A 15,787-nucleotide genomic window follows, 5' to 3' on the forward strand; every position below is an offset into this window, starting at 1 on the left:
TAAAATGCAAATTCTTGTATATCTTGTGCAGCAAGTTGACATAATTGAGCTCATTCAGCTAGCAGGGCGGGGCTTTACGTAATTAAGCATAATTGGCATCTATGAATTTTAATTAACTGCCCGCTTAGCTCCACCTATAGGCGTGGCCTCTTGATTGACATTGTGTTCTGGTCGGAGCTAGAAAGTTGAGTCTACATCTGTCTCTTCTTTCTCCACTCACTCTCGTCCTTACATTCCTCCAGATCCTCCATTGGCGGCCAGTCTCTGACCAATGGAGTCTTCTGATGGTTTCTCCCGTTGGGTCCCTACCAGGAACGCTAAATGTGGTGTGGGTAAGCTGACCTCTCCTTATATACTTCTCCTGCTCGTGTTACACGATGCATGGACATATAGAAAGGAACAAAGCTAACCTTTATTGCGTGCACATACCAGCAGTCCAGCTTAGTATAGCTTTGATTTTGTGTTGTCACTCGTCCAATTTGTCTCACCCCATTTAATCTCTCCCTCCCTCTCTCTCTCTCTCTCTCTCTCCCCCTTTCTCTCTCTTTGTTGTGTGTTTCTGTATTAGTCGGCACAAGGGAATGTTTACCTTTCACATTGTAAACTGTTTTAACTTGAGAGGGAGAGAGAGAGAGGTTTTATCAATTTCAAAAAGTGTTGAATCAGAAAGTCGAGCGATGATCTGTGTTATTCACATGACGCCATTTTACATGTATACGGCTACATCTGAACGCAAATCCATTTTTATTTAAACTTGTGTGTATGTTTTAATAATAATAGCTTTGCTTTAAACTAAAAAGGTGCAATACATGTTGTATTCTCCATGCATTTTACATATAACTGTACATGTACATGTACATAAATACATGTACAATGTACATGTACTTTTTTAAGATGCATGTACATGTACATGTACTTGCTTTTAAAGATGCATGTACAAAGCTTAATGTACTTTTATCTTTTTGTTCCTCATTCTTCCATGTCATCAAGCAGAGGGAGGGAGTTTATTGTACTCATGTACACGTGTGCATGTGTTTTGTATCCAGTGGTATTTCAGTAATGAGGGCAATGCTTAGCTTATGCTTTGTAATTAGTTGTAACTTGTTGTAGCAATAATGTTTGATGGTTTGGCTAACCTAATGTATGATAGTTTTGGCTAAACTTTTGGTAGAGGATATCTCATTTTCTCTTCTCTCTCTCTCTCTCTCTCTCTCTCTCTCTCACACACACACACACACTCACAAATCCTTTATTTTTTTCTTTCTAATTTATTCCTTTTCACTTTCTTTGTCTCTTCTTTAGCTATCTATGATTTCATCCCTGATCAATCTGATCCGAATTCTCCTTACTTGAAGCTTCAGTTTGGCGACGTCGTTCAAATACTGGAGGAGAACTCTGGTTAGTAAATTGATAATTGTTTTAAAATCCAATTACCAACTCTGCAGCAGGTGCTGTAATCCTATTCCTTGTGTAATTACTATGTGTATTTGATCAATGAATATCATTACAGCAGCAATAATGTTATTATTATTGTTGTGATAGTGTTTGTATCATTATTGTTAATTTGGGCATTATTATTTAACTATAACCTTCTCCTACATCTACATTGAGTGACAGTGTAATTGTATTATGATGTACATGTACATGTCTCAAGAACCTGTATGTATGTACATGTACATGTACACGTATAAAGGAAAGAGAAAGAAGATACAACATGTAGATAGGGAGGGAGGAAGAAGGAAAGAAAGAGAGAGAAATTATGATTGAATGTGTACGTGCACAAAATACTATAGCATGTTGATGTTCACAACTTCATTATGTACACGTACTTTATAATCTGATGGCGAAAATAATTATTGCTTTAAAGTTTACTAACTGTGCAATGCAGTTTAATAATTCATGTATTTATAGTTATACTTTATAGATCTCTTTCTAAAAACTTTATTTTACATGTATTTATTGTATCTGTTATCTTGTAGGTTGGTACAGAGGGTTTTTTATCAGAGACAAGTCACTTAAGGTACAATGTATGAGAGGGAGGGAGAGAGGGGGGGAAGGGAGAGAGGGGGGAGGGAGAGAGGGGGGAGGGAGAGAGAGGGGGGCAGAAGTTTCAGATATAAAATTGAGGGGAGGAGAGAGAGAGACATGATAAGAGATGATCTTCTAAAATTGATTAAAAGTCAGTTATTGTGAGTATCTATTGGATGAGCTCAGTTATACTGTGGTACTTTTGGGAACAGGATAATCTGATAACTGACAGTTGAACTACTGTCACTTAAGACACTGCAATCATGCATGTACAGTACATGTGTATACATGTACATGTACATGTGCTGCACATGTACTGTAGTAAGATAATGTTTGGTGTTACATTTTAATTACTCTTTTCACTGTATGTACATGTACATGTACTGTACATATTCCTTATCCCCCCCCTCTCTCTCTCTCCGTCTCTTATTCCAAGTATCATGCTCATTATGTGTATATTTAGTTTCAATTTATTGCTTTTATCAACATTTTGTTATACCTGTAACTTACATGTAACTGTGTGTGTGACATGTACATGTACATGTACATGTACATGTACATTTACATTTTCCTTTTTCTTATGTACAGCTGGTCGTTATAATGGTTAACCATGATGACCAGCTGGGATGTGTGGTGATTACTTGAGGCTTTGATTGACTTTTCTATTTTTGACCTTTTCTCACTCACTCTCACTCTCTCTCTCTCTCTCTCTCTTATCTCAGGGAGTGTTTCCAGCCTCATATGTTCACCTTAAAGACTATAATGTCATCAATCCAGGGTAAGACATAGTCAACCCTTGTTACAACCAACTAGTCTGTGTGATATCTTTGTTATAGTCCTGCTGAGATAATACGATCCAAAGAGGATCCAATGGTACAGGAAGTATCTGATGTTCTCAGAGAATGGTGTGGCAGCTGGAAGAAGCTTTATGCCGTAAGTACATGTACATATACATGTACATGTACATCCCTTTGTCACTTAATTTTTCTAATCAATCTTTTATGTTTATACTTGTTGTTGCCAAATTACCAATGTTAAATAAACAAATGAGTCGATGGTGTGGAGGATTATACAAGCTGTTAATTATTATTTTAGGATGGAAAGCGTCAGCAGTTTGAGGAGCTGAAGCATTTACTGAAGGAGCTCTTGGAAAGAAGGAGACAAATAATGTCAAAAACTCTCCCCAGGGTAGGGGAGAAAGAAATTATTGTGACATATTACTACATACATGTACGTGTACATCTCTCACTTTTCTTCCCTCCTCTCTCTCTCTCTTTCTTTCTCTCTCTCTCTCTCTCCAGGATGAGTTGCGTGAGTTAAAGCAAAGAGTTGCCCAAAAGATAGACTATGGTAACAAGTTTCTTGGCCTTGACATGATTGCTAGGGAAGAGAACGGTGAAGTGGTTAATCCTAAGACCTCTGGTGTCATGAAACTCTTCAAATCAGTAAGGGAAAGCAAGAAATACATTTACTATTATCATTATTATTGTTGTTGTTGTTGTTGTTGTTGTTACTGAATTTTTGTGTATTTTTCAGATGAGGAGCATATCTCAGCAAAATTCTGAGTCAACTCCTGCAACTGCTTCCTTACCAGGACAAGTGGTAAGAATTGGATTGTCATGAATAATTATTATAATTTTCTTGTTACTGTCACTAATCCTCTTCCTCTTGTAGAAAGTCTCCCGTGCCGTTGCTGTGTCTACAGCCCCAAAGAAAGAGGAGCATCATTTGTTCATTAAATTCTCAGCCCTTGCCCTCCCTGTCAATGAGCCATGTGACCTCCTCTTTTTCCTTTATGATGGAAAATTGAATAAGATCCTCAGGTACAGGAGACTGACTGTATACAGTTGTACTTGTGTCAATAGTGAGGGGGAGAGAGAGGACATGGTTCTGTTGGTTCACACTTCCTTTTTTGCTTTTACAATATTTTTTATATTTTTCTAGTGAGCGTTATATGATTTGTTTGTCCCACCAGTGTCTACCTAAGAATTCTGATAAGATTGGACAGTGCTTTGCAGTCTTCACTGTAAGCCACTATACCATGCATACATGTACATCTACATACAGTACATGTACATTGATCTACCATAAGACACTGTTGATGTGTTAAATAAGAATGTACAGTACTTAATGTACATGTATGTGTATTGCTCTCTCTGTGTGTGTTTGTGGATTATTGGACTCATTTTAGGATTTGGATAATTCAGATTTACAGAACAAGGACCTTTATCTTGCCTGTCAAGTAATCAGAGTTGGTAAGGCAATACAACATAATGCACACGTACAGTACATGTACATGTACTACGTACTACTCATTTTCATGTACAATGTATAGGTAATGAGTTGGATGGTCGCAAAACTTCAGCTCCACTAAGGAAGCCTCACGGTGCTGGAGTGTTCCCCATACATGAGCTACTCAACACAAAGGAGCCAATCCTGGAGGAACAGGAACCTCAGATTGACATCTTCCAGTAAGTCTGTGTAACCACTTAACCTCAGTTACATTAATTGTAATCGGGCATGTGTTTATTTTACAAATGTACAGTACTTGTACTTACTACATTATGTCTTTCTCTTTAGATGTCCCCCTGCAGAATATCATCGTCTTTTAGAGAACGTTGTCAAGAAGCAGGGAGTCTATCACGCAACGGATAAAGGAACTGGTATGCCCCCCATACACCAGAGGGAGTGGTAGGACTGTCACTGTTTCTTGTTCCTTTGTAGGTGTTTTTGTTGGAGTTAGAGTATTAAGAGGAGCACTATCAAAGGTAAACAGTGGGAGAGAGAAATGATGCATGTACATTTAGTACAATCAAGAGTACATAATACTCTTGGTATAATGTGTACACTATACTACTTCACTATATACTACTAAATGTACTGCATGGACACTACATGTACATGTACATGTACATGTATATACAAATGTACAGTAGTAGTACTCTTGGCTGTGTATTTAAGTGTAATCATCTTTTGCCTGGTTGTGTTGTACTACTGCAGTTCTTGAGTGTCATGTGATATTTGTTATGTGTATCAGCTCATTCTGTTTCATTGTCAACAGGTCAAAGAAGACAATCCTTTGTTATTCAAGAGGTTTACTGCTATTGTCAAGAAACTTAGTTTTGCCGAAATCATTAGACCTTGTGAGTTCAGACATACATATACAGTACATGCATCTACATGTACATGTACATGTACATGTACATGTACGTGGGTATATAAATTGGTCAGAATCTTTACTAGTGAATTCCCTCCTATTATTTCTCTTCTCTCTTCTCCTTATCTCCAGATGATGATCGTCATGATGTGTACCTCACTCTACAACAGGGAGTCTTCAGTAAAGGTAGCAAGAGAGCTGATAAGAACGTTGAGGTGGCAGTTGAAGTACTTGGAGACGATGACAACCCACTTCCCTTTGTAAGCATGTGTATTATGCACATGTACATGGTGTCCCTTTATTTAGAAATGCATCAATCCTGGTATCGGAGAGGAAAATGTTTCTATTTACACGTCACTCGTTCATTATCATTTGGCCACTCCCATTTTTAACGAGACGCTCAAGGTACGGAAATTTTGATTTTATTTAATGCATGACTGATATTTGATCTCATTCCTTTGCCTGTTAATCTAACGCGTTGTTGATCATTGATAGATTGAGATTCCACCTGAGTCCATGAGGAAGTCGCGCGTTCGTTTTAGTTTTTATCACAAGTCGACTATTATCTGTAAGAATAAAGAAAAAAATTATTATTATTATTCATTTTTACTCCTTTTTTTCTATTTGCAGCCAGCAAGTTGAGCAAGTCAGAGCCATTTGCAATGTCCCACCTTCGCCTCATGAAAGATGACGATACCACAATAGCTGACGGACAGCATGAGCTCTATGTGTACAATGTAAGGAATTGACTTCAAACAATTTTTACTACATGATGTGAACATACATATGTACATGTACATGTACATTTCTAGCTTTATACTAGCTGTACTGTATGTGCTGAAAGTGTGAGCCAAAATTTTTTGAGTTACATGTACAACAAAGGCATGATTGCACAGGTGCTTGTACATGTACACATGTATTTTGTCTCATTTTGTCATGGTCTTTTTCATAATAATTAATGCATGTACACTGTACATGTTGCAACAGGTCGATATTTCCTTTTCCTTGTAGTATAAAGACTTGGCTAAGCACCCGCACAGACTAGCAAAGCTATCAGACGTTGCGACTGGCTCCCTCTCGTGTCCTCAAGAGTTTCTTCACTTGAGGGACTCATTCAGTGTCATCACTCACATATGCTCCACCAAACTAACCCAGAATGGTAAGAAACTATATCACATGACTATCATATGATCCTTGAACCCTCCACAGCTGATCTGCATAGGCTACTACACTGGCATGCTTACCAGGATAGACTGCCTGAGATTTTGAAGAGCATTGAGAATGTTGGAGGAAATGAGATTGTTAAGGTAAAGTGACCTTTCTCTGCTTTTAAAAGTTTTATTACATATCTGTTTTATTTATTCTCTCTCTCTCTCTCTCTCTCTCTCTTTCTCTCAGTTTTTAGTGGACACTTTTAATGCTTTGTTTGCCATCATTGAGGAGAAAGGTGAGAAGTATGGTGACCCAGTCTTTGAGGCACTTATCCTCATCATTGGCCTCCTCGTTGTTGAAAAGTACGAGAACTTTCGTCCGGTTTTGGACAGCTATTGCGAGAAGCATTTCAACGTCACGTCGATACACACGTAAGAAATAATGATAAGAATAAAGTACATATACATTTACATTCTCTGATCTTTCTCCTTTCTCTCCTGGTTTCCAGTTTTCTTGTGAAGAAGATGAAGTACATATTTGAGCAGGTTATGTTAATGGATAATTCCAAGAGAAAGGTTGAAATTCAAATCATTAACAAGACAATGAAGGTACAGGAGAATAATGGGCATATGCATGTATTATGTTCATTCACTCCTTTAATAGGCTGCTGAGTTTCTGTTTAAGTTTATAATGAGGTCAAGATATCTTTATGACCAGTAAGTACATGTACATGTACATGTACATAATCCACACTCCAGTATTATATTCATGCTTGCACTGACTGTCATTTCCTTCTATTATTACTATAATGTACATGTGTAATCATCAAGTACTGTATTATTGGTATGTTTATTTTGTAGGACAACTCATGGTAAGGGTAATGAGCAGTTCATGCACAGCCTCATTGAGTTATTGAGAGTCACTTGTAACATGATGGCTAAGGAATGCCCTGAGGGGGAACTAGTGGCACCTAAAGCTGTGAGTATAATACATATACATGTACATGTACATGTACATGTAAAATATGTACATACATGTACATGTACATGTACAGTACATTCTACTAGAGGGAGAGAGTTAGATTAATGTAAGGAGGGAGTGATGGTTATAAGTTGTACATGTACATCTACAGTACAAGGTGGTAAGAGAGGTTAAAGGAATCGATATTTGTTTGTTTTATGTTCACAGCAAGCTCAAGCTATGCAGTTCTTTCCACAAATCTTTGATCTGCTCTTGGAGGTTATATCAGTCAAGGCACTAGGGTAAACTATTATTACTATTATTGTATAATAATTATTAGTATTTTTATTGTTCCTTTGTTACTTTATCTTGTTTTCACTCTCTCTTTTAGTCAAATTGTTGCTGATTTCTTGCTAACTATCAAAGAGACTAAACTCAGGGTGTATAAGAATGTCTTCCTGGCAGCTGTTGTATCCAGTCAACTCTTTACTCAAAAAGGTGACCAACAGTATACCCATAGCATATTCGTAGCAGTGCAACCCACTACATGTACATGATATTGCGCCTTTAAAACAATAAAAGGCATGTAATTTTGTAGGTACTATTTAAGTCTTACATTGTATTAAGACTTTTGCTTTGAAAACTTTTGATTTAAAATGCATGTACAATGTACAATGTACAATGTACATGTACAGTATAATAGTCCTCTTCAAGTTATTTTTATTCATCTCTCTCTCTCTCTCTCATTATTTTTCAGAGTCTCGGTCGGTGGTATTGCGTGCCATACTCCGTCACATCAAGTATCACATCAGTCAGAGAGAGGAAGGGATCCAGAGAGATGATCTCGAGAAATCACTTGAGATCATGGGAAACGTCATAGTCCACCTACACAGTGTCCCACCAGTAAGACTTACACTTGTACATGTACATGTATACAGTTTAGCATGAAAATTTTGTGGAGAAAGTTTTTAATAAATAACCTCAATTGTGGATTGATTTTTAACAGCCTGGAGTATTAATTTTATGAATTTAATTGCATTTGCATGTTTTGATGTACATGTACATGTACATGTATACATTTGCCAATTGCAAATAAATTGTCAGCAAAATCTTAATACTACACCATTCAGGGATTCCTTTCAATGCCTAATTACTTTTTTATTATTTTCACAGGTTGACAGAGATAATGACATGCGTGTCTTGGTTAATGTGATGCTTCGTCCTCTTCTAGAATGTTTTAATGATTTATCATACTCTTCCAAAGACCGCCAGCACCCACAGCTCGGGCTCTGTGTGTCCTGTGTGATGGGATTCATTGAACTAATGACTCCTGATCACTACAGGAAGCTAAGGGCTACCTTTGACATTAAAGAAGACCTTGAAGTGAGAAAGGGAGAGGATTCGCAACACGATTGCATACACAAGTTTAAGTTTTTCCTTCAAAAATTTGTCCAAATCCATGGACTATAGTACAAATACGGACCAGCATACTAAAATACAGACCAAATAGTAGTTGCAGTAGATTTGATAATTTTGTAGTACTTTTACTGTGTCTGGTGGTTCATCATTTTAATGAATATCTTCTTATTGTGTTTTTTTCTTAGGAATTCATTCTTACCACCTTCTACACTTACTCTGAGATAATATCAGTAACTGCTTTACATCCTCAAGAATGGTCTTCACTTAGACTCCTGCACAATCAGTGAGTGCATCAATCCTACAGCATAGCAACACAATGTAACCTTTATAACCCCATCCACTCTCTGTAGTATAATACTTGGAGCTGTGAAGCAGATTGCTAGAATACTAGTAGAAGAGTACCTGGATGATATTGAGGGAACTTCAACTGTATTCTTCAACTGTAATGTAAGTTGTACATATTGTGAGTTTGATTTTAACTTTCTCTCTTTTTTTTCTCCTAGCTCTGGGAAAGGTTCTTTAATTTGTGCGTTGATTTCTGCTGCCAGCCGTCACTCCAGCTTGAGAAGATGACAGAGCTTAAGAGAAAGCGAATACTTGACCTTTATGGAGACATGAGGCTAACAATGAACACACTGATGCTTGATAAGTGGAGGATGTTAGGTAATGGATGGAAATGAGAGAGAGAGAGAAGGAGAGATTTACATTTACATGTACTTGTAATACAAGTACAGTATTATTTACTAGTTAGAAGATACTGAAGAAAGCTTGTTCTTTAATTTTTATAATTTTTAGGTAATTTCCAAGCCAATTTTGTTCCTGGAATGGTTGGTCCTTTCCTTAAAGTCAGTTTACTACCTCATGAAGGTAATTATTAACATCCTAATACAGTGCATATGTACAATACTTATACTTGTGACCATTCATCCATTCATTTACATGTATTATTCTTAAGGCCTGAGAAAGGCAACCATACCAGTTTTCTTTGACATGATGGAACACGAATGGAAGTACAACAAGAACTTTCACAGAGTAAGGAAAATGGACTCTCTTCATGACAATGAAGCTTGTACATCTCTTCTTCTCTCTTCACTACTGTAGATGGAGATTGAGATGATTGATAAGTTGGATGTGTATGTCAGTAATGGAATGGGTGATCCAAGTTATAGGATTTCTCTACAGGAAATGTAAGTCACCATCACACACGTACATTGTACATGTACATGTACACGTCACATGACAATCATGTGAGCTCAACTTTCGCTAGGTTGACTGAGAAATGGAAGTCACACTCGATGGCAAATGAAAGTGCAAATGGGATGAAGTTTATAAATTCACTGGCCGAACTTCTCAAAAGATTACTGGACTATAGGTATACAGTTTGTCTATATGTACACAATTTATGCTATTATTTTTATCATTGTTTATATAGGGAGGTTCATCTTGGTGATGAGTACAGGGACTTAAACATGCACGTTGTATTTAATCTCTTGGTAAGGACGTACATGTACACATGTACATGTATACATTTACAATGTACCTCTCTTTTCTTGTTGCTTTATTTTATTATTTTTTGTAGAATTTCTACAAGTCAATTGGAAGAGAGGAGATATATCTGAGGTACATTTATCGTCTTGCTGAGCTACACAAGCTAAGCAACAACTGGATAGAAGCAGCATTCACTCTCCTCCTTCATGCTCAGCTACTCCAGGTTAGAATAACACCAGCAGCATCATGAAAATGCAATAAAAATTACATGTACATTGTGTATATTATATGCTAGTACAACAGTACATGTTTAGCTGACTTTTAAATTTAATTTAGAAGCTCATGCTTTTGTACATGTACATGTACACATAGATTTTAAACCTGTGCAATGTACAATGTACATGTACATTATAATGCATTGTTATTATTGTTGTTGTGTGTGTTTTGTAGTGGAGTTCTAGTATGCTCAAAGCTGAAGGACCTTATGAGAGGCAGTCAATGGCCGAGAGGAAGATGGCACTGTACAATGATATCATTAGTTATTTTGACAAAGGAAAGGTACACAATTTGTTCCTTGTTGTCTATTTCACTGTATCTTTATCCTTTATACTTATGTCTTATGCAAGTACATGTACATGTATAATACAGAAGTGTTATACACACATTATGTATTATAATTTTATGCTTATCCTTTATATTTACTGTATGTGTTACTCTTTCTTTGTGTAGCTGTGGGAATATGGTATTGAGCAGTCTAAGGAGATTGCTGGCCAGTTGGAGTCTGTTACTTTTGATTATGAGAAACTGAGTCAAATACATGTAAGAGGAGGAGGAGGGAGGACTCCATTTTTATTCTTCTCCAATAGGAAACCATTTCTAGATTCTACATGTGCATATTGAAGGAAATTCGTGCTGAGCCAATGTTCTTTCGAGTCGGATTTTTTGGAGGCTTTCCAACGTTTTTAAAAGTTTGTCACATGTACATGTACATCTATAATAATCTGTATCTTTATAGAATAAGATTTATATATTCCGTGGATTGGAGCTTGAGAAATTGACCGACTTCAATGCACGTCTTCAATCAACGTTCCCTTTTGCTAAAGTAATGGATCCTTTCCCTTTAACACTTTAACTCTTTCTCCCTTTCTCTGTCTTAATTTTTAGTTTTTGACTAAACTTGAGCCTCCTGGACTAGATATTATCGAGTCTACTGATCAATGTAATGAAACAAGTCTTAGGCCATTTCAAAAATGGGCCAATTTTTGAAAAATACCCAAGCCCATGGTTTTTTCTAAAAAATGGCTCCAAAATCACCCCAAATTTTTATTAAATTTTCTGATATATATTGATGTACTTATGCTGTGTAGCAAGTTTGAGCTGATTCTGACAAATATTTTTCGAGTTATGGCCATTTTTAGAAAACGCCAAAATCCTGAAAATTACCCAAGGCTATAGCCCATGGTTTTTTCTAAAAAATGGCTCCGAAATCACCCCAAATTTTTATTACATTTTCTGATACATATTGATGTACTTATGCTGTGTAGCAAGTTTGAGCTGATTCTGACTTCAATTTTTCAAGTTACGGCCATTTTTAGAAAATGCCAAAATTCTGAAAAGTACCCAAGGCTATAGCCCATGGTTTTTTCGAAAAAATGGCTCCGAAATTACCCCAATTTTTTATTACATTTTCTGATATATATTGATGTACTTATGCTGTGTACCAAGTTTGAGCTGATTCCGACAAATATTTTTCGAGTTGTGGCCATTTTAAATTTGTGAAATATTATGACTTCATTATTTCTTCTTCAGATATACAATCATGTGCTGTTGAGCCATTGCCTGATCCTAACATTATGAAGAAATTTGAAGGAAAACAAGTCAAAGAAGAGATCACTAGGTACTGTACAGCAAGAGAGAAGAGATAATCATTTTGCACCATCACTCTCTCTCTCTCTCTCTTTTCTCCACCAGATATTGCCGCACTAATAATGTCAAACACTTCCTTTTGAAGAGGCCATTCCATCAAGGAAAGAAAGACAAGTCTAATGAGTACAAGGTTAGAGTAACTAAGAGTTATTGTGCAACATACATGCAGTGTATTTAATGGAAGTTTTTAATATTATTTTTAGACACTTCATATTGAGAGAACAGTCTATACTACAGAGTATCAGTTCCCTGGTATACTGAGGTGGTTTCCAGTAGTTGATTCTGAAGTAGTAAGTACATGTATACATGTACATGTACATATATACGTGCACATTACTTATGTATTTTCTCTCTCTCCTCCAGACTGTATTGAATCCGATAGAAAATGGTGCCGAGTTGATAGAGGACAATGTTAATCAGTTGAGGACACTCATCAATCGCTACCGGACAGAGAGACACAACACAAACCCACTCACCATGAAACTCAACGGCACACTTGATGCAGCTGTTAATGGAGGAGTCAGCAACTTTGATGTGAGAAGGATACAGTATTGTATTTATTATTATTATTATTGTTGATATTATTAATTTGGTTTTAGGTTTTCTTCACTCATGAATATCTCAGTGAACATCCCAACTACAAGACATCAATACCAAGACTCAAAATGCTTATGGAAACTTTGGTAAGAAATCTCTTATTTCTCTTAACTATAGTTACATGTACTGTAGATTTACTCAAAAAAATTATATTATTATATTTATTATTCTCCTCTTTTTTGTACCGCAGGGTCAGATATTACAAGACGGTGTTCAGTTACACAGTGAGATATGCCCAGAGACGATGAGGAAACTCCACGAGAGAATGGAAGAACTCCTGAAGGAGTACCTCTCCAAATATGGCGACCAGCACTCAGACGATCACCTCGGCACCTGCTACGACCCAACCGGCTTCCTTGATCTGAACTCTCCGGATCACAAATCAAGAGCTCGGAAGTTCTCTTCGTCTCGTAGGAGAGAAGCTTTAAAAGAGTCAGGGAGAGGGGCTAGGCCTCGATCGGGGTCTTACGAGAAATCACAGGGACTATCAGGCTCGCCTATAATGGAGATGAAAGAGTATGTGATAATTAATACAGTCAATATTTACACCTACTCGTACAGTATGTATACACATAGCCATATATGTACATGTACATTTAATTACTACTAATACATGTACATGTACATGTATGTGTTCCCATTGCCTTATTAGGCAAGAGGCTGATCCTCCCCCAGTGCCTGAGCACAGGACAAGAGCACAGACCGAGGGTAACCCTCTGGGGGCCTCAACCCCTCCAATGCAGCGGAGACAAGAATCAACTGGAACACCGGGGACCCCTGGAGCTCCCGTGAGTGTCAGAGTGAGTGCATTCAATTCAACACGTGTACACAATACATTATGTACATGTTCATGCATACACTATACACTTTATAAGTAATACTGTGATTGAATGGTTACTGTCCTACAGGTCAATGGAGTAACTCTCTCCTAGAAACTACAAACTATACTTCTAAACTGCATGAAAGAGAGAGAGAGATGAAGTGTGTGTGTGTGTGTGTGTGTGTATTTTAGTGTGTAGAGTCTAAGATTGTACTTTATTAATCATTTTCATATACATGTATAATTATATATATATAATTTTATGACGATTGATTGAATTTTCGATTATAAAAAATTGTTATTACAGACACTATTGCTATAGTCATCAATTATGATAATGGCCTTGTGTATAGTAGTGTTAATGGAAGAGTTGGCATGTGACTGCTACTAGTCACACCTATACTCAAGTTGATATGAAAGGAAGTGACATCATAAAGAGAGAGTGTGTGCTCTACGTGGAAAGAGGAAAATAAACATTTACTGTTATTTTTATATTTTTTAGGATTACGATGACCCCCCGCCGCCAAAAGTCCCCACAAAGCAGCGAAGAGGGAGTGTCACGATGTCGCCGACTCCGCCAGCACCAACTCCGCCTCCCACACAATTGATTAATAAACAGGTTAGACGAGAGTTGAGTGCCGTCAATCAGTGTGCGTGTGTGTGTGTACATATTATCCATAGTTTGGCTATAACTAAATTGACAGGTTTGCCTCTTGCCAATTGGAGAGTTGTAAAATTAACTATATTCAATTATTCATGTATTACTATATATGTGCTATGAATGTGCTAGACTACATTCATGATATACATGTACATGTACTGTGATATACTAAAATATGCGACATCATAGTATACTAATAATATACTGTATGTAACCAGGGCCGTAGTCAGGAACTTGAAATAGGGGGTTCGGAAATTGCTGCGCGCGAAGCGCACAGCAAAAATGTTGACGAAAATGGGCGTGGTTGGTAGGCGTGGTCTTAATTTACGCATCTCAGCCATGTGCTGACTCAGCTATAATGGCTATCTGTGCTCCTCGCTGTTGCCAAAATGCTAATCCTGCTTTTGCAGTGCTGTTCTTCATGACAGGAGCTACTCTAAAACTTTTTTGCAGCTACAACAGGGGGTTCGTCCGAACCCCCCGAACCCCCCCTGGCTACGGGCCTGGTAACACAGAGTGAATATCAAATGTATGTGCATGTACATGGTATTATTGTTATTCCTACTAGTTTACTGAGTTTTACTGATGTAGGTTGCTGCTGATCCTCCTACTGTTCCATTGAGAAGAGGAAACTCTCGTACTCCCTCAGGCTCTCCTAATCAATCCCGTCCAACTAGTCTGACCAGTAGTGGAGAAGCTACGGACGATGGCCCACGTCCTCCCCCGAGAGTAGCCTCTGTACGTAATGTTGGGACTGGCCTCAGTAAATCTAAATCTGCTGAGGCCCCATCTAAAGAAGGTTTTGAGAAAACGTCACCAGCTGCTTCCCCTAATCACAGCTCAAGAGTAAATATTATAACTTTTATTAATGTACATGTACATTGTGTGTTTGTTAACAGAGAGAGGGTAATTCTGGTCCTGGCCCTGATGCCTCTCCATTGCGTAGTGTTAAAGATATTGCAGCTGGTCTTAATAGAGACAGTGAACCAGTTCCACCACCTGTACCTAAGAAAATGCATAAAGTAAAAGAAATACGTGTACATGTGTGTATGTACATCTATAATGTACATGTACAGTACATATGCTCCACATTAATTTTGTGTATGATTTTATGTGTACATGTACAGTAAGTTTTACTTTTTCTTTCATATACATGTACATGTACTTTCTTTTTGGAATATTCTATTACATTATTGTTTATTTAAAATCTGTTTTGTTTATCCATGTGTGTTGCTACTGGCATATAATATTATGTACATTGTACATATAAAAGATTTCAATGGTATTATGTCTTACTGTATTGTGTTTGTGTCTGTATCTGTTAATGACTCTTTTATTTATTGAAGCTTTTTTGTTGCTATAGCAGCAGTCATCTTTACAGGCTCTAAAGAATGGTGAATCATAGAAAACTGCAATCATCATTATTATTGTTGTTGTTATTATTATTATTATTATTATTATTATTATTGATTAGTGTTTGACTTAATTCATTTTTGTGATACCTTTTTAAAAGACGCTTTCTTATAGCTATCTCTCAATTAATTTAAATAAATAAACTATCATTATGATCTCTTCTATC

The 15,787-nt window shown here is 37.1% G+C and overlaps 1 protein-coding gene across 5 annotated transcripts; it reads left to right on the forward strand.

The window, feature by feature from the left end:
• Nucleotides 1-153: 153 nt before the first annotated feature.
• On the forward strand, nucleotides 154-15,746 carry LOC100636268 (dedicator of cytokinesis protein 1). 5 transcript variants are annotated; one of them, XM_020003826.1, is made up of 54 exons: nucleotides 155-332; nucleotides 1,303-1,398; nucleotides 1,980-2,020; nucleotides 2,751-2,806; nucleotides 2,865-2,961; nucleotides 3,124-3,216; nucleotides 3,330-3,473; nucleotides 3,565-3,630; nucleotides 3,703-3,851; nucleotides 3,973-4,054; nucleotides 4,220-4,283; nucleotides 4,364-4,499; nucleotides 4,609-4,691; nucleotides 4,753-4,796; nucleotides 5,090-5,171; nucleotides 5,318-5,445; nucleotides 5,492-5,590; nucleotides 5,681-5,753; nucleotides 5,816-5,922; nucleotides 6,197-6,344; nucleotides 6,395-6,492; nucleotides 6,584-6,768; nucleotides 6,846-6,945; nucleotides 7,001-7,053; nucleotides 7,198-7,315; nucleotides 7,526-7,599; nucleotides 7,689-7,795; nucleotides 8,055-8,200; nucleotides 8,471-8,680; nucleotides 8,902-8,999; nucleotides 9,067-9,163; nucleotides 9,220-9,379; nucleotides 9,512-9,583; nucleotides 9,672-9,748; nucleotides 9,818-9,903; nucleotides 9,984-10,088; nucleotides 10,149-10,209; nucleotides 10,296-10,427; nucleotides 10,655-10,762; nucleotides 10,934-11,023; nucleotides 11,071-11,172; nucleotides 11,220-11,306; nucleotides 11,369-11,423; nucleotides 12,014-12,101; nucleotides 12,176-12,260; nucleotides 12,334-12,420; nucleotides 12,494-12,664; nucleotides 12,730-12,813; nucleotides 12,918-13,243; nucleotides 13,380-13,527; nucleotides 14,050-14,166; nucleotides 14,800-15,054; nucleotides 15,108-15,230; nucleotides 15,572-15,746. In XM_020003826.1, the coding sequence occupies exons 1-54, from the start codon at nucleotides 272-274 to the stop codon at nucleotides 15,611-15,613; spliced, it is 5,796 nt and encodes a 1,931-aa protein (XP_019859385.1). In that variant the 5' UTR covers nucleotides 155-271; the 3' UTR covers nucleotides 15,614-15,746. The 5 variants fall into 5 exon arrangements, with proteins under 5 accessions (XP_019859405.1, XP_019859399.1, XP_019859385.1 ...); XM_020003832.1 differs by having other exon boundaries at nucleotides 15,575-15,746; XM_020003839.1 differs by having other exon boundaries at nucleotides 13,380-13,515.
• Nucleotides 15,747-15,787: the final 41 nt, after the last annotated feature.

The sequence above is a fragment of the Amphimedon queenslandica genome, unplaced genomic scaffold, assembly GCF_000090795.2.
Source record: "Amphimedon queenslandica unplaced genomic scaffold, v1.1 AMPQUscaffold_13513, whole genome shotgun sequence".
Classification (NCBI taxonomy): domain Eukaryota; kingdom Metazoa; phylum Porifera; class Demospongiae; order Haplosclerida; family Niphatidae; genus Amphimedon; species Amphimedon queenslandica.